At 36.2% G+C, this 22,857-nt stretch overlaps 1 protein-coding gene across 1 annotated transcript in view; it reads left to right on the forward strand.

Annotated features, from left to right (window-relative positions):
• DENND1B (DENN domain containing 1B) overlaps positions 1 to 22,857 on the forward strand; it is a 149,273-nt gene that overhangs the window by 84,325 nt on the left and 42,091 nt on the right. The window contains exons 10-12 of the mRNA XM_084211590.1: positions 7,864 to 7,964; positions 13,500 to 13,545; positions 15,052 to 15,153. Coding sequence (XP_084067716.1) covers positions 7,864 to 7,964; positions 13,500 to 13,545; positions 15,052 to 15,153 — 249 coding nt within the window. The remainder of the gene's footprint in view (positions 1 to 7,863; positions 7,965 to 13,499; positions 13,546 to 15,051; positions 15,154 to 22,857) is intronic.

Raw genomic sequence — 22,857 nt, forward strand, 5'->3', positions numbered from 1 at the left:
TTAAAGAATTTGTAGAAATAAAGAATTTAAAGAAATTGAAATATGTGGTTTAGAAATTGCTTAATGAGAGCAGGAGGGACAAAGCCAGTAAATAGTTGGAAATTGCTATTACCTGCCATCTATGTAAAACATGAAGAACTCCATTACTGGGTGTTGTAAAAAAAAAATAATTTGAAATCCCAGGCCTCAAAAATCCATGCTGTAAAAAGAAAAGGCATGTAGACAGACAGATCTACAAATTAGCTCCAGAATTTAATTTTTCCCTTCCTAACACTTGCAGGAAAAAGAAAGCTTCAAGACTGAGTCAATCTGGGGCAAAGTTGTTTCTTTTTTGTATGACTTTTGGCAATGCAGTAGAAACTGAGGGAGCTAAATGCTGTATAGAGCCAGTGTGGGCACTGCTGTGGGACTCAGAGAAGCCTTTAGGAGCTGAGTCCTTTGTGGCTGGGCTGAAGAGGAGCCGAAGGGGAAAGAGTCCTTATTGTGTTGAGCAGAACTGTCTCACCCCTATAGAGAGTACCACTGGAGTCATTGGTGGTCGTGTGAAGCAAAAGCAATGAGGAGGAGTTGCTGAAGGGTGAATGAGTGCAATAGCAGCCCTTGTTCTGGTGTGCTGGTATGGCAGGATTTCCCCTTTTCATACTTGCTACTGCTTTATTACTCTTCTTGCCCTCATTTCACCAGTGATAAGATGAGCTATAGCATCATTGGTGCTTATCGCTACTCTTGCTACAGTGAATTGTCTTAAGTAAGCCATTCACAAGGAAGATTGTCCCTGCTGCTTCTTAATTAGTGGATAGCAGAAGAAAATGCCATGGATTTCCTTTGGAGGAAGAAAAGTTAATAAAAGTGATTTTCCTGGAAGCTCTCCTTTGAGAGGTGAGAAGCATTTGCAGAACCTCCTCATTTTATGGGAGGGTAGCTCTTCCTCCACGGAGATGGGTCATAAAGGAGGCATCAAGGACAGGAAAGGGACACAAAAATGTATGTATTTGTGGTGTTCTGTGGTTTTGTGAGTGAGAAACAGATAAAGAAGTTAAGCAATAAATGAATGACAAAATGAGAATAAACAAATCAAGAAAATACAGAGACAAAATGAAGAAATGTGAGGAAACTGCAGTTTTTGACCAGATGACCTAAAGAAGCATAGGTAGTTTATTATAGGATTAAATGAGTATCAAAAGAGACATGCTATTAACCCAGTCTCTAGTATGTTAGGGATAAAACCTGGTGATTAATTTCCAAGAGTTTCATTTTCAACCTATAAAAAAAATACAAAAAACCTTTGTGGTATGAAAACAGTGAGTAGCTGAATGAAGTTACATGTTTTTTTCTTTGCACCCACACCTACTTTGTTATATAGACACCTCTGATTATCTATGTAAGTGCCTGTGGGTCCCTGGTGTAGGCACAGTATGTCAGTGGTATTCCTTGTTGAGCACTCACCTGTCTACTACCACTTCAGTTCTATTTTCTGCTCAGCTTCCGTTATTGGGCAGCATGTCACTCCTGGAGCCATGGGCAAGGAACAAGCCGTGTCTGCAGCCTTCTCTTTTCTCTTCCAAGCTAATGCACAAGAATGATGCCATAATGCTGCTTTGTGAATCAAGAACTGCAAGAAAAGAATGAAATTGATTGTATATGAAGTGCTGTCAAAATCATGAATAACACTCATCTCTTCCCTTTCCTTCCCCCAGAAAGAATGATAAAAGGAAGTGAATAATCCTAAAAAAACCCAACAGCAATTCAGGGAGAAAATAAGTTTTTTATATAAGTGTTTTCTTTTTCATCTTTAATTTTTAGAAGAGAAAAAGTTAAAATACTCATCTATGAAGTGGAAATATATTTCCCTTTCTCTCTCCCTCTTGCGAGAGAGAAGAGCTGGATTTTCATCTTGCCAACAGGAGGAAAATGCATTATGGCTCATTTAAGGTCCTCTCTCTTTTTCTTGCTAAAGATTATGGGGATGGCAGATGGAAAATGATTAGCCAGGAGCTAAATTAAAGAATTGCATGGAAGTGGCTTTGCATATCATGGCTTGGACAATATATTCTGTTCTCTTTTGTTGCTAAATTTTTTTTTTCCTCACTGATTTCTCACCAGTGCTGGCAGAATCAGCTAGGTTTATCATTTAGTCTGACCGTTTAATCTTTAGAGCTGGGAATAGATTTATGCTCTCTTGTAAACTGGCAAAAGCAAGATCTCCCTTCCCACTCCCAATTCCCAGCAGTCTTCCCCTGCCCCCCATTCAAGAAGTGGATGGAAAGGTAGGTCTCCACAAATGTAAAGCATCTGTTGTGGGCTTGGGGCCTGATCTCATTCTCAGTCAAACAGGATTTAGATGTGTTTACCCCTCTAAGATAGAGTTGGCTTAATTTAGGAGTTGTAATGATGTAGAAGAGAGGCTTCCTTTCACCTATGCAACTGTTCCCCTTTGAGGAAGCAGACAGTGTTTCTCAGTAATTCTTGTGAACTGAGACTATTGGGGAAGGAGCCACAAGGGTTGGTCCAGGCTGGTGGTGACTGCTGTAATTGTGGTAAAACAGTGACCCATCCCCTGGGGTTTGTTGCTATAGGTATTAATGAGTAGATGAGATAACGAAGCTAAACAGAATCTTGGGCATCTTTCAACATATGTGTGGTCAAGGCAGTGGGAGGGAAGCAGTTCTTTGGCCCATTGGGACTGTGAGGGAGGAGGGAGAGAGCACACCAGTACCCATTTCTGGACATGGTGTTGACAGAGATTGACAGTGTTTGACGATTTTTCAGGAAATGCTTTTATCACAGTAGTTCTTTAGTTGCTTACAGTAGATTTTGAAAGGTTCTATAGAATCACAGGTTAATTTTACTTTAGCATTTGTTTAACTTCTGTTGCTGTTTTTGGCTTTCTGACAAGATTCTGCTAATCAGTTTCTGTCTTTCTTGTTTGTGCATTGCAATGTGTGCAAATCTTGCCACCTATGCTCTTCCTCTCTTTTTACCTTTGATTATAGAAAAGGCTTTGAAGAAAGTAATTTATATTGATAGAAAGAAAGTGCCAGGTACCTTTTGTGCAGGATACAGGTATTTTTATGTTACTCATTGAAATCATGTGAATAATAGGTATCAAATGAACATTATCTGTGAGTCTGCAGAAAATGTTTCAGCTGAAGTGATGTGGCTCCAGACATGTCGCCGTGTTTTAGCAAGACCTGAAATGAGGAAAAGGAAGAGAGATGAACAGAGAAAGGGACCAGTCTCTTTGAAATACAGGGCAGAAAGAAGTGAGCATTGGGATAGCAGATACACACATCAGAATTACTGCATCCACACGAGGGAGGGGAAGAGCTGCACTCTTTGTGTTTCTGGAAGCAGGTAAATCTGCTTTGGCCAAGTCTTGAACTAAAACTTCTCCTGGCTGTTCATGTTCATTACTGCATAGATTTTGAACAACATCCTTCCCAGCTGTCTACTTACTGCCATAAGATAGAAAGGAACTCATGATTCTCTAGAATTCGAGCATTGTTTCAGTCTTGTTGAGATTTGGTAGTAATCAATTTTCTGTCACCCAATAATGAATTTTGCAATTCATTAATTTTACCAGTTATACAAAAATACAGAACTTTAACAAACTCTGTATGTGGTCTCCTGCTATTTGGAGAGACTGTATTTTCACTGGGCATGTCGTTTCAGAATTTTTTTTTGCAGGGGCAAAGATAAAAATTATTTTACTAGAATCACTGGAGAAGTCTGGAGAAAACATCATTTACTTTCCTTGCAGTATATTAAAGCTCACATGTTGATTCTGGCTGCAGCATCTTATCAGGAGAGATCAGAAACAGACTAGAAACTTTCAGTTGGACTCAAGTACTTTTAATAAGCCTATTACTGATGGAAAAAGACATAAAGCTTTTTATGCCCAGTGTAAATGTTAGAGATTTCAAATTAGATGTGTTTATTTGTTAAAGGGTTGAACATTAAAATTTTGCTTTTAACTGATTCAAATAATTTGACTCATGCTGTTCATGTAATTTAGAACCACATTCTTTAAACCAGTTTTAAAAAGATAATTAGATTTATTTCTGAAAATGAAAGTTGTTTAACTAAAAGACATTCTTTGAAATCGAGAAAAACAGTCTAAATATCAAAATTGATGGAAGCAAAAGTATTAGAAGTTCTCTTGAGTGTTGGCAAATGAGTTTCAGCTGACAAAAGCTTTGCGTAAAAACTGTCTGCCCATTTTTTAATGGATAGAAACACAGCTCTAGTAGATTTTTTGTAGTGAAATGGACTACAGGAGGATGTCTCGACATCATTTGTTGCCTCAAATCAGGAAATAAATTAGAAGATTTGCAGAAACTATGTTCTGCAGCACTCATCTGTTATAATTTAAGATTTTTCATCAAACTGCAGAGTTGTACAATATCTCTGTGCATACATAAGCATACAGCAAATTTTATTGAACAAAGGCTTTTGCCTTTAATGTAAAACTTACCTGTAAAAGGAATCACAGTTCACAGTTGGGGTTTATATCCAGTTGTCAATGAAAGAATAGGTAGGGTTGGACACAGCCTTGAGGACAACTTCAGGATGGTTTGGGAGAATGTCTGCTGAAGACAACTTAAAGATAATTTAGGAGAACGTGTACCTCTTTTGATTTTTATGATCTATGACGTTTCTTTTCAAAGTAGTTCTTGAGAATTCCTTTTGGAATAGATAGCAGTCAACAGACTCCAGAGAGAGGTCTTTGTGCCTAAATAGTGTAAGGGATTGTTTTCTGCAGAAGATAACCCCACTTGGTCAAGCAACAGACTCTCCTTTCTTTGCCTGGGAGCTTGTGCTGGGTGCTCTGTTTGAGGATGTGCCCTGCAGCCTTTGGCAGGTGCCTGCCAGGCTCTGCTCCTGTGCACGGACGCTGTTGGGCACCCCCAAACCCGGGGTCACCTCTGTGGAGCTCTGATGTCAATGGTCGAGTTCTCCCTGGTACCTGGCCTTTCAGGTCTCCTGAACTGCCTGCTTCCTTAAGTGCAGCATTGTTCAGGGTTCACAGCAGTTCCCATTCTGTTCTGTGGAGTGCATGTGTCAGTAAAAGAGGAAGGCTGTTTAAATAACTAATGCATTTGAGAAATGCGCTCACCATTGAAACAGCAAAAAAAGCAAAAAAGAGATTTTTTTTACACCAAGCATGCAAATTTTTATGTGAAATCCATAATTATCTTATCAGTATTTGCTTAAAGGCAGAGTTGGCAGAATAATAAAATGTGGCACAGTTTGAAGAGCAGCACAATCCCATAGCTGCTTGTGTTACAGGCTGTAAACAGGAAACTATAAAAAATATTCATGGCATACTAAAATGTTTGGAAACATACTGGAACAGCAGAGAGGGAAATGTTTAAATAAGGTCTTACAGTAAGGTGTTATTAAATAGAAAAGCAATGAACAGTACAACAAAAGCTTGATGTGTAAGTTATCAAATCTTTGCCTTTCCTGCTAGAAATAAAAAAAAATAGTAGATTAAAATATTATAAATGGTAAATAGATGCTAGTGGGAGTGCCACACTAAAATACAGATTATACAACAAGTTAATAAAACTTCAGATGTTTTTAAGGAATTGCATGGTTCCTCTGTTAAAGTGAGAATTAAAATATAACAGACATGCATAAGATAGGGAAATGTCTTCATGCAAATAGTATAGTCATCTTAATTCATAATTTAAGAATGCCTATTAAGAGGAGGAGGAGGCGACTGTATACATCAGGGGATATCCTGTATAACTATGCTCAGCTTTATTGCAGCCTCTGATTGAAATACATGAAATGCTGATTCTTCTATAGGTTGTTGGGGTTTGAAATTTGTATACTGTGTACAAAATATGTGGACATAATAATTAATAATGCCATATCCATTCTGAGTGAAAGAGCAAAAAACACAATGCTGAGCTGGACTGTGCTAACAGTAGTGTTAGTTCAACTACACAGAGAGATAATATGGAAATAAACCTCATAAATCCCACTGTGTAGAAAAGGGAGAAAGTACTCATTTATTTCTTCCCCAAATCAATTCATAGTAACAACCCAATAATTATTAAAATACCCATTATTATAAGTCCAAAATGAGAGTAATTGCAGAAGTGTGGTGTAAAGCTAAGAAAGGAGATGTTAATCTGCAAGGAAGAGTTTAAACAGGGAATTATGATATCCTTGGCTTTCTGCTGTGTAGCTGTCAGGCTGGGGCAGCTCGCTGGTCAATAGTGACATTCTGTGTGTCAGTGAGCAGAGTCTCCTGATACCTTAACCTGCAGTTCACACATTACTGAAGCTCCAACTGTCGAACATTCAAGTCCCTTGGTACCACTGCAGCTTCCAGACTCTCCTGACTGGCTCATGTTTCATTCTTTGGCAATTTGCCCTAATGATATCCCTCAGGAGCTTTCAGACCCTCTTCTTTTCCATATTTAATCGTGTTATATTAATCTGAGGGCTGAGCAAACTAGGCTGCAAAAATTGTAATTGTCTGTGATTTCTGCTGCAATGGTCTTATAACTGCTTTTTTTCATTTTTAGTGGAAAAATGCGTGTACAAAATTGTAGTGTAATTTTTTATTTACAAATCTAAATGTCCAAGACAGCCAGGATGTGGACACTTTAACTGCTGATCTGTTTCACAAAGAGAGGTTTTTTTTTTTCCCTGTAAAATCCATAATGTTTTAGCACTTGCTGTATGGGCAGGATTTACATTTTGTTTTTTGCTCTTTGTTTTGTTACTGTGAAAGTTCATGTCTAGTAAACAGTGCCATTATCAAGTTAAACTCAGGTTGTAATTTTGTTGTGATATAAAACATTAGGACAGCCTCTTTTACTAGCTTGGTAACTTCTACGTGGGGCATTCTCTTAGAATGTTTTTCTCCTTTTTCTATGAGGTTTGTACATGGGATGGATAAAGGCTACCATGTTGTGAACAGTCTGGATTTTTTTCTCACTCTGTGCCTGCATATTAAAATAATGAAATTTGAGAAACTCTCTGATAGCAAAGATAGATCAAATTGGAATTCTTTACATATTGCAAGATTATTTTGTTCACTTGTGGAATGAACTTGGCCCCATTTCTAATGAATTCCATACTTCTTTGTTTTCTTTGTTTTGGGGGTAAAGTGGTGGTTGTGGTGTTTTTGTGTTTGTTTTAGAAAACTAGAGATGTCCATTTAGAGTGGTAAGCAGCTTGTAGCACCTCTTTTCTTGGTCAAGGAGTCCTTCATTTTCCATGATCCTTGTGCCAGGCTTGGAAGTCTCTGCTTTGGAAAGGGAATTTTGCAAAATTGTAATTAAGATGCTTTTCTGTTACAGGGAATAATGACTTCAGATTTTTTTTTTTAAATAAGATAATTTGGAAATCAAGATAGTAACACAAGCAGGAGTTAATCCTGCTTGAGTTTAGTGCTGTTCTCATGTGGTTTCATGCAACTTCAGATCAATTCCAGTTAAAAATAGCAGAAATGGGGACTAGAAAACTCTCCGGAGTCTTTCCCACTCAGTGGAGCCAAGTGGAACTGGGGTGCACTTCAGTCCTGTGTGTTCATGGCAGTGCTCATGTTTGACCGTGACTGCATCAAGTTATTCCTGATTATTTCCCTTTTTCGAAGGGAATAGCTGAGCAGGGAGGGCTGACTTGTTAGCCTGCCTTCTTGCAGATGTTGTGCTTGTATATGTTCATCAGAGTTCTTTGTGGATGTGTTTTGGAAATTCAGAGTAATTTACAAAATTATATAATCGGTGGTTTGGGGAGGTTAAGATTTTTGCATGTCTAAAGTTAATTTAAGATTTTGTATTTTGTTTTTATTCATGGTTTTTTTTGTTGCCAATTCTGTGTGTATATTTTTATTTTTAGTTAACTGCTTGTGTTCATGCGTCAGCTGCATTGTTATATCCAATGTATTGGCAACATATTTACATCCCAGTGCTTCCTCCACATCTTCTGGACTACTGCTGGTAAGACAGCTAACCTGTTATCCCCATTTCTGAGGTTCTCACCTGTCTTAGAATTCTGAGTATATGATGAAAACACTGACTCTTTAATGTGACTGAACATACAGGATCCAGTTTATGAAAGCACTTAGGCCAATGCTTAAATGATGGCTTGACTAGGGATATTCCAGCATGCCTTGATGTGGTGTTTGAATTGGTATCTTGAATTACAGTGCTGATTGCTATTAGTGCAGCATTTAGAATCCTGTTTGGAAGAACTGTTTCTGTTTTATTGGTAAGAGAATTCATTCAATAATTTGAATGCAAACATGTTACAGTTTTCTTTTATTTGACTTATATTTTAAGTTGAAATACATTATACTTCTAGAAGCCTTCAGAAAAACCCTGATCATATTTTCCAGAATCAGATGTTAGTATTCATCAGTGATTTAGTATTTGTATATTAACTCAGCCAGGCTCAGAATTCTAGCCAGCGCCTTCCCAAAAGAGCTTAAAAACTCCTTTTGGGACTCCAAAATTTTATAATAAGAATTCTGCTTCCCTTGATGTGTTTCTGTTCACATGACTGATTTTGTGGTTTTGGCATGTTTTTAAGTTGAACAAGAATCGCTTTTTGATTCACTTCTGATCCTTCTAGGGGATGTTGTTTCCACATGCCTGTGTTTCACAATTTCTTGCTTTTATTCAGAATAGTTGCAGAGATAACAAATAAGAGTTATCATTTTTCCTTTAAGCAGGAATATCCATCCCTGGAGATTTTCTCTTTACCTAGACCCTCTGGGTCTGTTGTGGAAAAATGAACCATTTCAAGCTGTTCTGGATATTAGGAATTATTATTATTACTATTATTATATATAATCTGAGACCCAGCCAGATACCAAGTTAAGTCTGTGTTTTCTTCATAGAAATAAATTATGCTTATGTGTTTGCTGGGCTTTATATTGTTGGTTTTGGTTTGGGTTTGTTCCCCCTCAAAGCTACAAATGTATTGCTGTTCTACTGAACTCCATCTAGTCTAATGAACTTTTGTTTTCAAACAAATCCTCACTATGTTTCCTTAAGTGTCTTTGATAGTTTTTCCTGAAGTTCACAATATTTGTCTATGGTATATATTTTTTCTGTGGTAGTTCTTACAATTCTTGTGTGTATTATTTGTTGTTTTAAAAAAGAAAACAAAAGTTTTTCTCCAACTCCTCCTTTTACTTACAAGTACAGCTAAGCCTTTCTTCTTTAATGATAGTTTTCTTTTAAAGAAACTCTGTCCTAATTGTTTCTCCTTGTGCCTTTGATAAAATATGCCAAGATGGGATAGAACTTGGGTGTGTTTTAGTTTTTGTATTACTGAGCTTATGGCCAGAACCTTTTTGATTTTTCACATATTCCAAAAATGCTGTTCTCAGAAGGCAGATCAACACCTTTACACAAGCTGTACACTGTAGAGTGCATCCTGAATATATGAAGATTTTTTTTTTATTTCCCCTTCTAAGCCCACATATGTTTCCAGAAATAACAATATTAGATGCTGTACACAGCTCCATGTGATGATGATTCTAGGTCACAGTGGTATGACCTGAGAAATTTTTTTACTCATTAAGAAGGAATTTCTTAAACTTGTAAAATTTGTTTATATCCCTTATTCTTTTTCACAGTAGTACATTGGGTGGAGTAAAAAATTCCCCTGTTTTAGAGATGTTCAAAAGGAAACATAAAGTTCATGAAAAGAAATGCACAACTGATGAATTTATCACAGTAATTCAGGCCTTTTGACTCAGATTTTTGTGCATTTACATTTCTCTTTCTGTTCATCTGAATGGTTCTTTTGTGAGACAGGTTGGAAAAGTGTAACACATAAATGACTTAGCTTTCCTCATGTTCTGGTGTATTAACAGTAAATAAATGTTCTCCTCATAGGTATATAATATATCAACTTAAAAAACCTTGATGAATTCTTAAGGTCAAAGTTTGTAGTAGGCCTCTCCTAGTTTGCAGTCCAACAGGATCATGCCAATTTAAAATTAATAAGAGAATACAAAAGTTATTTTGCATGCTTCTATTTTTTATGTCATTTTGATAAGCAAAGTTCATTTTATAAAAGTGCCTTTTTAGCTCAGCCTGCATTTTCATACCTAGAAATTTCATTGTCATTGTTTCACTGGGACTTGTTGGAATGTCTCCCATGAATTCTCATTTTCTTAGTGTTGTCCTGAAGTGGCATTCAAATATATGAAGTAGGGGAATATCAATTGAATAATTTGTTCATTCTGTGGAAGTAAGGCTTTTTTTAAGCAAAGATGAAATACATTTAAATCTATTAATTTAAAGAAGGGCCTCATTCTGTAACTTTTTTTTTTCCTTTGCAAATTAATCATGTAGCATATTTTGAGAGAAATCCACTCTTTTTTTTCTAATAGTTGGACTGAGAATCTTCATAATATCATCAGGATAAAGGATACAATTTTGTGGGGTTAGACTTTGATAAATTGCATTAAGTGCCTAGCTGGTACATTTTGTAAGCAAGAAAAAAGAAAATTGTATCTTTGGGCAAAACAAGGCAATACTAAAATGATATCAATTCTTTCACTTGCCTTTTTAATTTAAAAAAATCTATTAATTTCTATCCTGCTGCCTGATTTACAGGCTGGATTTAGACCTCATATAATAGATGATGCTGGAGTAGCCCAAAGCAGAGGGTCAGTGTGGACTGCAGCACCCTCAGGAGCGGCAGGCTGTGAGTGCCAAGCTCCAGGGGGAGAACAGAGAATCTGTTTATGGCTTCAGGAGGGGCTTTGTACTCCCATGCAGCTTAGCTCGGCCTTGAGTGCCATTATGGGAGCTCCACTGTGAGAATTGGAGTGACCGTCCAAAAAAAGAGATGTAAGAATTTTAATTTCCTACAAGATAGCAAAATATAGGCTGAGAAAGTAATGTTCATTGTAGGTGCAGCAAAAAATCCACTGCACAGGTTAATAAAAAATTGAGTTTTATATTATGTTATAAAAAATTGTTTTCCCTTCTACATTTAAGTAAGTAAAAGAAGACTGTTGCACTCAGTGGAGTGGGTGGCTGGCTTTCAAGAAAACTGTTAGAAAAATTAAGTTTGAACATTGATACAGTAATTATATTTGAATAAAATTATTTTTTGTGAAGCAGAAAGCTAATTTAATGAAATTTCTGTCTAATATCTTGGCAAACTAAATCACCAATATTAGAATATATGCCAGTTTTGTCTGTGGATGATAAAGCATCTGTTATACTGGTGCTCTGTTGAGAATGTAATGCAATCAGAAAATTCAAGTTACAATTGCAATAGGTCTTTATGAGATTTGGTCTCTTCTGAATTGGGATATACATACGCCTGTTTTCGTGAGAATGGGGCAATTATTTTCCAATTAACTTGGATGTTTTGCATAACATAGTAATTCTTTTGGGCAGTGATATCACTGATTGATATTTTTGGTGATAACATGCATAAGCAAGAGAACGCTCTATAGCAGCTCCCAGTAGTATCATAGTAAGCAATTTCATGTGCATATTACAGTCCTCTGCTGTTAAGACTTCAGAATCCAGCAGTAATAAAATTACTTTTTGCTGAAAACGATTAAATTGACTTTCCATGCCTGCAGTTTTTATTTCATCCATTTTCAAGATGTGCTTTGTACCTTTATTCTGTTAACTTCAAAATTGAAATGGTGTAGCTGTTGCTTTGTTCTGTAGAGAAAAGAGCTACATGCTTCCCTTTTTAATGGCAGATTTATTAATGGAGTGAATCATCAGCTATCTTAAGTCAGCACAGACGTGGTGAAGCTACTGGCACGGTGTTGATGTATGAGAAAACAAGTGTGCATAAAATCCATACATGACATAGCACTTGTTTTCACTGTAGTTTTGCCTGTTCACATTATTTGTAACATTGAGATATCCTGATATGAGGAACTTGGGGATCTATTTTGCTGCGTATTCTGCAGCAGAATTCTCAGTAACATGTCAGCCATAATCATTCTTAGTGGCTTGGGTAAATATGTTACATAGTACAAAGCATTTTTTAATCTATAGAGTAGTTTGAAGCTGTTTAAATCCTCTCTGAATATATATGGGTGTCAGCTCTGGAGTGACACTCCTTTACAACTCCATGTAATTTGTGTTTACTTCACAAAGACATAAGGATTAGCCTGGATAAAGTCATCAGGAAGTGCTAAATTTTGTCAGTATTGAGCTAAGAATAAGATGTGTGGAGAAATAGAGGCCTCTTTTCCTTTTTGGAAGTCCCATTGCTTAGAAACCTTTAGCCATGACAGTTTGCAATTTCAGCAAACCTATATTTTGATATGATAGACACCATGAAATCTTGTTTGGGCCTCAGTCAGGCTGGGTTTTTGGTGTTTTTTTGTTGGTTTTTGTTTGGATTTTTTTTTGCATTGATCCTCTCCTGTGGGACATTGTTAATGAGAGCAATTGGCTAATCCATAGGGTGTACAGATTTTTCTAAAATGGGCTGTAGTTGTAGGCAGGTGAGAATTGCTTTTTATGGTCCCTGAGGTGGGACCAAATGGATGAGACTGCATGAACTGATGCAGTGAAACCTTGCCCCATCCTTGGGAAGTCAATCACCCATCAGTCAGTGCCACTGGCTCGGATCTGCGATCAAATTATTGCCATGAGAGAAATTGCTATGTGTGAGTTGTGTACCCTTGTATGTCATATTGTCTTCCTTTTTTTTTTTTCAGGGATTATTTTTATTTAGTTTTTTTTCCTCTGTGGTCTGTTAGTGATTCATTTTCCATTGAGTTGCCTAAACCAGCCTGTCAATTGCTAACTGCTCTGGGAGTGAATATTGTCAGTAATCTCTCAGTACCCAAAAGTCTCATGGTGATTGTTGAGGTTTTTTCCTTCAGTGCTGGACGCTGAGCATGTTCTTGGTCAGATGTTGCCAGAACAGAAGATTGTAGGAAACCATCATAAAGAAGCCTAATGCAGTTGCTTGCTTGCTTGCTTACTGCAGGAGGCCTTACCACAGCAGCTTTTTGCGGATATTTGCTCTATTTGGAGAATATAGTTCTTTTTCTTGTGGAAATTAGAAAGGAGAAGTTTATTATCTTGAGTTAAATGATATTATACAGCTTCCAAAGGCTTGCCAGGGGAGGGTTCAAAATCAAAACTGGTGGTAATGATGTTTGTGTTGCACTGTGGTGATGGTAAGCAGGACCATGTCCTCCAGCTGGTGTTTTAAAACGAGCCCACTTTGGGAACATCTGCTGGGTTCGCTCATTGTGGTCAGTTATTGGAACTAGGTCTGGATGAAAAGCTGGGGTGCCTCCTTGCTGCTGCCTCATAGTTTGCAGCAGCATCCTTTATTTTATCATCATCTTTACTGCAGAGTAAACCAAAATTTTCCTTGTCTAGTAAACGTTCCTGGTGTAACTGTGTTCATTTAATACTGTATTAAACAGTGACTGTCTACTAGGGTCTTATGTGCCAAGATTTAAAATATTCCATTGGTGTTATGCTTTAAACTTGATGTTTTCCACTCCTTTCCTTCAGTGCACCGATGCCTTATCTAATTGGCGTCCACTTAAGCTTGATAGAGGTAAGTTTACTCTACTCTTCAGTGTACTGGGAAGCATGAGGTGTGTGTGCTATAAAAAAATTATAATTGGAATGTTTTAGAAAAAATCCCTGTATTTTAGCATGCAGAATTACAAAATTTAAGCTTTGTATGCTTTACTAATTAAAAAATGTCACTCATTGAAATCTTACTTTTGAAGTGTTTTATGAAGACATGTAGCTCTACATCATGATTTTCTTTGTCTTATTAATAGCTCAGTGGTAGCTATTTTCCTGCCTTTTAGTAATTTAGCAACAGATTTTTCCCAATAATGTGGAATTTTTTTTTTCAGGAACAGGTGAAATTTATTTTGGAGTCACCATCCCTCAGATTTGGGCACTATTGTGATTTCCCAGATAATTTATGTTCCTGTCCCTCTGAAAACTTGAATCTAACCTCCATCCCATAACATTTCTAACTATTAATTTAGAAATCAGTAGTTTTTGCCAAAAAACAAGAGGTGGCTTTTGCAGATTTGAATGTTAAGCAATGCAGTAGAACTCAGCTGAGTGGTACATAATAGCTGGGTAAGAAATAGTTTTGCCTTTTTCTTCCTAACCATTTGATTATGCTGTGAAGCCTACATGTGCCATCTGATTATCATGCAGAGTAGATAATTGATTTGGGAACATTATTTGATTTGCACTTCTGCTGAAGCAGTTTCTAAGGATCAATTCACATCTGCTAAGGTGATGGGGTGGGCTCTTCTCTGAGCCACCAGCACTTTTGTTTTTCCAAAAAAAGGCCTTCTATATCATGTACACTCCTCAACTCCAGGCACAGCCTTCTGTGCTCCCAACCTGCATGCATCAGTTGTAATATCTTGATTAGGATGCTTTTTCTTATTCAATAAGGAAATAATGGAACTGAAAGATCTGCCCTGAAAAAAGAAGTCAGTTCCTTCAGGAATTATTTCCTGCACTGCATTATGATGTATTATTGTAGGACCATATAGAAAAGAGTTCTATCCCTTTTTCCTGAAAGGAACAAATTGTTTAATTCTTAGCTGCTAGCCAAGTACACTGATGAAAAGGCATTTTATCCATTCTTCTGTGGTAATAGTAGGCATCACATGCTTGGTACTTACATAAATCTGCAAATAATTGTACTTTTTTCTGGTTTTCATCTGATTATATGATTAACATCCTGTCTGATTTTAACAAATATGAGAGAACGAAATATTGTTACAAGGTATGTGTAGTTCCAATATATATTTATCCAATATATTCAACTGCATTTTGTATAAATTCCTTTCAGAGATTATTAATATAACCTCAGTGTTTGAAGAATAGGAAGTATTTTTAAAAACCGCTCTGAATGCTGTATCTAATTCCCAAATTCTGCATCTAAAACTCCGACTGCTTTTTGCCATTACTGTCCTTTGTATAAAATCATCATTTGTAATTTAGCACAGTATAAGAAAAATGTACTTCAGGAGGACGCCATAGTAAATTGTTTTTCCGGTTTTTTTTTTTTTCTTCCCAACAGAGAGTAAAAAATAGATCACTGGAGGATGTAGTTTTGCTAAATGTTGACACAAACACTCTAGAAACCCCTTTTAATGACCTGAACAACCTACCTGGTGAAGTGGTGAGTCTTAGACATTTCATTCTTTCTTATATAGGTGCTTGAATTACTCGTAATTATTTTTGCCTCGTTTTGCTAACTGCTGTAAAAGGAATAAGGGGGTGAAAAGCACCTCGTGCAGACCCCTATATTTGAGATTTTTACCTTTTTGACAGCTGAGGAGACGTTGAATGGAACATCATATTCCTTATTGTAAAAGTAGGATCATAATTATGAAGCTAGCTGCATTCATTAGGCAGAGCTGCTTTAAACGCAAGAGTCTCTTCATCTCATCTTAATCATTATATTACAAAGTAGGCATTTCTGTCTGCCTAGTGGCATGTCTTGCAAAAGAACCAGAGAGTTTTTGAAGGCAAAAAGAAGAAGGGGGCCAATTATCGGCTTCTGCTTCCCTGCCACCTGCCAGCGCTTTCCTTTTAATTAATGATCTGATGGCACTGGTCAATATAATAAGAAATGCTTGTACAGTTGGGGTCAGAAAATTCAGGCTTTGATCTTCTTCAACTTTGTGAAACATTTATTTGTTTTCTCTAAATTATTTCAGTTTTATTTTAATCTCTTCTATCCTGCTGAGGGCTGCGTGAATGAAAACCTATACTGTTTGTCATTTGCTTTGGCAGAGCAAAGACTGCTTACTTAGAATTCTATTTGTAAATTAAACTGCAAACCCAGTTTGTCATAAAAGACATCTGATCCTTTTGAAATGACGAAAGCTGTCTTTTGTCTGTAAAGGATGATAAATTAAGTGCCAGTTCTTTCTGGACTTTGATCTTGCAGAGGGTGCCCCCCCGCTTTTTTTTGCCTTTTTTTTCTTTTTTTTATTGCCTATAGGAGAACATACTCTGTATATCATTTTAAACAGTCACAAAATTCACTTACCTTGTTTTTCCCAGTAGAGCTCTGAAAGAAAATAATTGTGAAACCACTGTTTTCGTTATTCAATTAAAGATGCACAAGCTGTCACAAATAGTTGTCAAGACAAAGAATTTTATATCAAAATACGAAATCAAAGAGTTACATTTTCTGAAATTGTAAATCATAAAATACCCCTGTCGTAATCAAAGTAAGATCCTATGGTGGCACACTGTGTCTTTTCTTACTGTTGATAATTTGTATATATTTAGTACAATAGAAGTCAAACTCTTGATGATAGCATTAGTGACACTGTCCTTTGATTTTAATGATCTAAAAAAAAATAAATAATAAGTCTAAGCATTTTTATAGATCACCTGGTCAGTCTTTGGACTCAGTATCAACTGGAGTTCCGAAATGTAAAAGACTATAAAAATTATTTTGTTGTCCGGTGGTTTACATTAGTGTATTTATTATTAAATTGGTATATTTTTTGTGATGTTTTGTGATTTACTTATGCATGGATACCTGCACAAACATATATACAGTAACTGATTATACTCTGTCATTTGAGAGTATAACAAGTAAAGAAAGAGTCATTTGCTGGTGTGTCAGGGGCTTTAACTGGACTTCCACTGAGTGAATAGGGTTGATGTTACAATGTCATGAAGGCCTGCATGCCAAATAATAGCTGGATGTGGAATTGAGAATTAGGCATCATATTCCATGAGATACTGGAGTTACAGCTGGAGGTCCTTTGAACAGCCCAAATGGATCTTTTTTCAATAAGAGGCACTTGTCATGTGTTTTACAGGTGCAAAGCAAAATGATCTCTAAATAAGCAGGCTAGCATGAAGAAAATCAGGATACAGATCTGACTACTTCTAGAAGAGTACTTTCTCACAGAATATATGCATGTTATTACTGCAAATCTGAATGTAGGCTATCCAAGTGAATTGACTACAGATTAGACTTATAATATTTTTTCTGTATCTAATATAAAGAAAACTCCAGTGTTCTATGCAAAATATACTTCAGAACTAGAGGATTTTATACTGAAGCTTTTCATTTGAATAATCCCATCTCTTACTTCACTGCAATCTGTAAGGCACTTTAATTAAACATTTTGGTGGAATGCATATACAATTTTAGTTGAAAAACCTGGAAACAAAAGGCACAGGGCTGTGTTTGGTTCATAAGGTGACAAAATGCTTGTCCTCGTTTTGCATTCATGAGGGGCAGTGCAGCTGCTGACATCTTGGGGAAAAGTATAAGACACAGGAGTGTAGAGTCAAAATGGTAAGTCAGGCTTAAAACATTAAAGGGAACGTCAAAGATACATGTGTGAAGCATTTTAACTCATATAGAAAAACCTCATAAGCATACATACAAAAGTAGTAAAATTCTGATGAAAAAATATAATGAGTACCTCTGAAAGGCATTAAAACAGAATGAAGAACTGAAAATATAAAAGAAGTTGTAGTTTTACTGTCCCTTTCAAAAATTGATTCCAGGTTGGTTAACAGCCTAACAAAAGAAATGCAGTATTTTCCAAGTTTTTAAAAATTGTTTCTTGTGTCCAGAGGGAACAGAGTAATTATTTTCTTGATCAATAAGCCTGATATGTCCTCACAGCATAGGTATTTAATGGTTTACCCTTGTATATACGCTCTGATCGTGAATTTTTTCAGGATAAATTTAAGATTGAAAGAAACATTATTCTATGGCGTTGTCTAATAAACTGTATAATAAATTAACTGAGATTTAAAGGCATTTTTAAATCATTCACTTAAGCATTTAAATTATAGGTACAGGCTAGATGACTTTCCATGCATGTGAACTCTATTATTCTGTCAGACTGACCAGTGGTCTTGACTGCTCAGAGGTCAGTGGTCACAGTTGTCCTGAATTACCAGTCCTTTTTTCATGAGGACCCTCTGCTGCGTTGCATGCTGTAATCTTCTTAATGGCTTCATTCCAATATTCACACATAATATTTTAGATTTATTGACTGTTAGAAATACTACCATGCCAGTAGCAGTTCCGCTACTCCTAAGGTATTTAAAATTGGAAGAATAAATCAGGGCAAGACTTTCAGGAATCCTTTGTTTTCTTGGAAGGGGGAAAGCCCCTCTTTTTTCACTCTTCTGACAAGAAAGCTTGTTTCTAAATTTCATCATTTCACTGTGAATTTGTCTATTATTTTTTAATTAAAAAAAAAAAAGTAGGGAGCTGCTTCTCCTGGAGTAAATTTCCTAATATAATAATACTGAGATCACCACTTTAATAATATAAGGCATTAGAAGAACATACATGACCATAGACTGAAATTTAGAAATTTTTGGCCTGACCCTGCAATACCTTCTTGCACTCAACTCTGACATAAAGATTTCTCCTTTGCTCAGATGTGAACACTTTCCCAAACAGCTTGCAGAATTAACAGCATCACTTCTAGCAACCAAGTCTTAATGACTTGAAACCATAGACTGAGCAGAACTTTTATAAATATGATCTTCAGAAGACAATAGACTTGATAGTCTTTTAGCTTCTTCTGTAGTTGTTAAATATTGTCAACTGCAAAAGCTACAGAGCTGTTGAAAGATGTGTAGTGTTTGTACTGCCTTGTACCTATACACTCTGATGCAGTACAGAATCTAAACTGGACTTCAGAGATTTAGTTTTGAGATTCCTAAAGTCAGAGGAATTTTACACCATAAATTTGGCATATGAACATTACTGTTCTAAAAGTAGCATTTGAGAAGTAGGCTGTAATTAATGTAGAAAATTGGTTACTTTATGCAGCGATTACTGGGAGTGCAAATTATTTTGTAAAATATGATGATTAATGGTATTACAAAGAAATTAAAGTCAATGCATAACAGTGCAATTAAAAAGATTTTTTTGCAAAATATAAATAGCATAATTTATGATGGTTTTTTCCATCAGAAAATATCCAAAAATATATTTAGAAACTCAGCAGTCAGCACTGCTTGCAGTATTATGAAGCAACTGTTTATTGTGAACAAGTACTTGGAGTTGAGATTCTGTTGAACCTTGATACAGTTTCAGAAGCTAGAATATGAGATTGAAAAGTACAACTAGTTTTGAAAACATTTGCATTCAAGTAGTTGTTTTTGTCTAAATGACAAAATTTTGATTAAATGCTGGAGGTCTCCCTGAGATGCCTAGTCATCTGTGTATAGATAATATTCAAATACACAGAAGCCCTTCACTAGAAATAGTGATTTAAGTATCAGACTCGTTTGTTCTGAGGTTTTTGTTTTGTTCCTTTTCTCTGTTTTCTTCTACTTCTTTTTTTTTTGGGAGCGACCTTTTACTTACTTTTATAGTGGTATCATCTGATGGAGAGAAAAGCAAAAAGTAGTTTAAAACATAAAAGGTATTGCTAATACCAGAAAAATAACTGGATATATTTTTTTCAGAGATCTAATAGTCCTTTGAAACTCCAGTGTATGGTTCTGTATTTCTCAGATAACAAACATTTACAAACATAGTTCTTCTAGGTGTGATTAAATTTATATGTGATTCTTCTGTTCACATAGATATTGAAGAGTGGATATTAGTCATGTTTTCTGTCTCTCAGATATTTAGATTTTAGGAGACCCTAGGAAGGATGTATGAGTAACTATTGAAATAAATGATACTTTTTGCTTCAATGACCAACACAGTATATTTCTACATTTTGGATACACCTAATTACACATCAGTCTCATTTGTATCTTTGAAAAACTATTGTACTGATTTAAACCTTCCTGAAGTTCTGATTGCTCTTCACTGGCAGTTGTTTTGCAGTCCAATGAAGTCACCTTCCTATGAGAAACTGTTGCTAGGAGAAGATAAAAACAGTTTTCTTCTAGTGTAAATTAATAATACAATTTTTGCAGTGGATCACTGGTGTCTTTCAGAAATAAATTTTAACAGCATTCTAACCCCTGCAGTTTGTTTCTTGGAGTTCTTTATTTTTAAAATTTGTAAAAGGCTATTTCTGCAAGAGAGATACAAAGAAAAAAGGTTTAGCATTCTTAATCATAGTTAGGTAAATGGGTTAAAATGTAAAATATGAAATATAAATGAGGAAAATATTTTGATACAGATGCTGCTTGCTATTTTTTTGGTTTGGGGTCAGTATTTTAAAATAATTTAACGTAATTTTAAAATAATTTAAAGTGCTGTTAATGATGTCACCCAAAGGGGTCTCACATTTCCTTGGTTTGAGGTACATGGATGTAAGCAATCACAATCCTGCTGTGTACCAGCTCCTTTCAAGTTGTTCAGTGCCCCCTGTCTCATACTTATGCCTGCTATCCTGGCTGTAATAATTGCATTATCACTCTGCCTTTGATTCAGATGTGGAAATGGGAGAATTTGCCATCAGCCTACCCAAGTGTGGCTGGTCTGAGCCCTGACTAAGCACTGTCCTGTTCTTGTGTGCTCACTGGCCTCAGCTTGGAGGAGGCCATGGCAGGTCCCAAGGACACTTTGGGGTCCCCAGCCAGGGTCCTGCTGGGGACAGCAGGCACATCAGGGCTGTGCTCACAGACAGCTGTGGCTCACATGATCTCTGCAGGCTTCTTCTTGAGAGCACCATGCTCCTGGTTCTTCTGCAGAATAATCTGATAGAGCTCTTCTTGACTTTAAGCATTGCCCCCTGAGAGAAGCAGGAGCTGGAGGAGCTTTCTTTGAACTCTGGCATTGCCTTTCCGAGGCTCAAACTCCCTCTAGGACAGTACACAAAGATGTGGATCTGTCTAGAGTGCCTGCCTGCAAACTGGCAGCCCATTGGAGGGTCTTAATAATGCTGAGCTAATAACACACCAGTATGGCAGCAGAGCAGGAGATTGGTTGTTTTCTGCTGTTCTTTTTAACACATTTTTTTTTTGCCGAAAGCATCCTGTTAATCAAATTTGCAATAGGGTGCTTAGGGTCTGCCTGAACTGAGAAAATTAGAAAATACCTTTTTCATTCATGTTCCCCATTTGGTGATGTAATCCCTCTGCTCTGCATTATCTTTACTCCCTCTCTTCTCTTAACCTGTCCTATCATCTGCCATAATTGCCCTAAAAATCATAAGGTACAATTTAGAAGAATGTAGATTTAAAAGAATGTAGTGACTTTTCTCCCTTTTCCCTCCCTTACATTTAGAAGATGCTTTGCCTGTCTTGACAGAGACAAAATTTTAATGGTGACAGTTCTTGTTGAATTAATGTTATTGCTTTTATTTTAGTCAAATTGTGCTACTGTCTATGGGCAGGTCTTCCTTGTATGTATTTACTTTCCCCACAATGAAATCTTATTTTTTACAACTGTAAAATAATCGTACAATACAGAACAAAAGAAAAAAAAATCAAACCACAAAACCAAGACATGCATTTATTTTTTTCAACCTTGAACTTCTTAACCGGTTTTTGTACTTAGACTTGTACATTTTTTTTTTCCTTTTGAGGTGTAAGGCGAGAACGTAAATGAGCCTTGGTGTGTGCTTTCCATGGGCTAAACGAATCAGGCTCGAAACTTTTATCTAGATCTGTGGAGCTTGGATATAAATTGAAAAGATCACAGCTATGGGGAAAAGACCTATAGTGTAAAGGCCTTTCTGCATAGATTATGAACATCATAACTCAATAATTTTTTTTTCCAAACTATAGTTATAATTGGACCCAATGGGGGTCTCTCTCTTTGATCAGATCACAGTAACTGTGACTTTACACTGGAAAATGTCACTACTGTGAAGGTTTATCACCTGTAGAGCTGGTCTTTTCTCTGATGCCATGTTCAGTTCTCATTAGCATTATTCAAAGTTTAGTTGTTAATTAGGTTGACACTTCAATTACAATCATCATCTACAAGAGCAGTCAGGACTGCTTGCATAAAGAAACAAAAAGATACTCATTCTTGTATATATTTCCAAAAGAATGAAAGCTGTTTTGGGGATAAGTTTGTATTTATAATATTCCTTTTAAATAGTAACTCAGAATGTTACTTCATTTAGAGGCTTAAATAATGCTCTGTTGGGGACATTGCAATACAAAGGGATGTAGAAATATGTATTCTATGTAAGTAGAGTTGACTTATTTTCCAGGTGTCCCTCATGATGGGAATTAGGAGAGTATAGACTATATCTGGGTATAATTCCACATATTCCAGAATTATATCATTTTCCTCCAAAATATGTTGAAGTAACAGTTACAAAAATTAAAACTTCCCCCCTTTCTTTTTTTTTCTTTTTCTCTAATTCTGTTTAACCAGTGGTTGTTATTTGCCAAGTAAAAAAGACAAACCTCTTTTCAAAGTCAAGCACTATAATCAGAATGGTCTTTTTTTCTTCTAAACTGCAGGCACTTCCTAATTACTGTTTTGTTTTTTTTTTAATTTCTTCCCTTTCACATTTATCTTCAAGGACAATTCTGTAGGCAGTGTTACACTGAATTTACAAAAAACTTTTCTCAACTATTTGACTGTGGTAGCAGGTACTCCCATGTTGCATGAGAAATGATATAAGATAGGAATTTGACCTAAAATAAGAGATATTCCTTGGCACTGACTAGTAAGTGACCATTAAGAGTCCTTAAAAATAAACCTTCATAGCTTAAATAAAACAGATCCAACTGTCTACATTCAAGCAAGCAAATACACGTTATGCTGGAACAAAAATCTGCAATAAAGTGATGCACATGCATTTTACTGTAAAATAATTAAGCTTATTTATGTCAAGAGGCCTTGGGAAAAAAAAGAGAGCATAAACCAATCTGCATTAGCACTCTACCATCATCCCCTGCCTTCATTTCAATTAACAGACCAGCAGGTGCTCCTTGCAGTTGAAAAGATAAGCTATCA

The sequence above is a fragment of the Fringilla coelebs genome (assembly GCF_963513975.1).
Source record: "Fringilla coelebs genome assembly, chromosome: 9".
NCBI classification, from domain to species: Eukaryota; Metazoa; Chordata; class Aves; order Passeriformes; family Fringillidae; genus Fringilla; species Fringilla coelebs.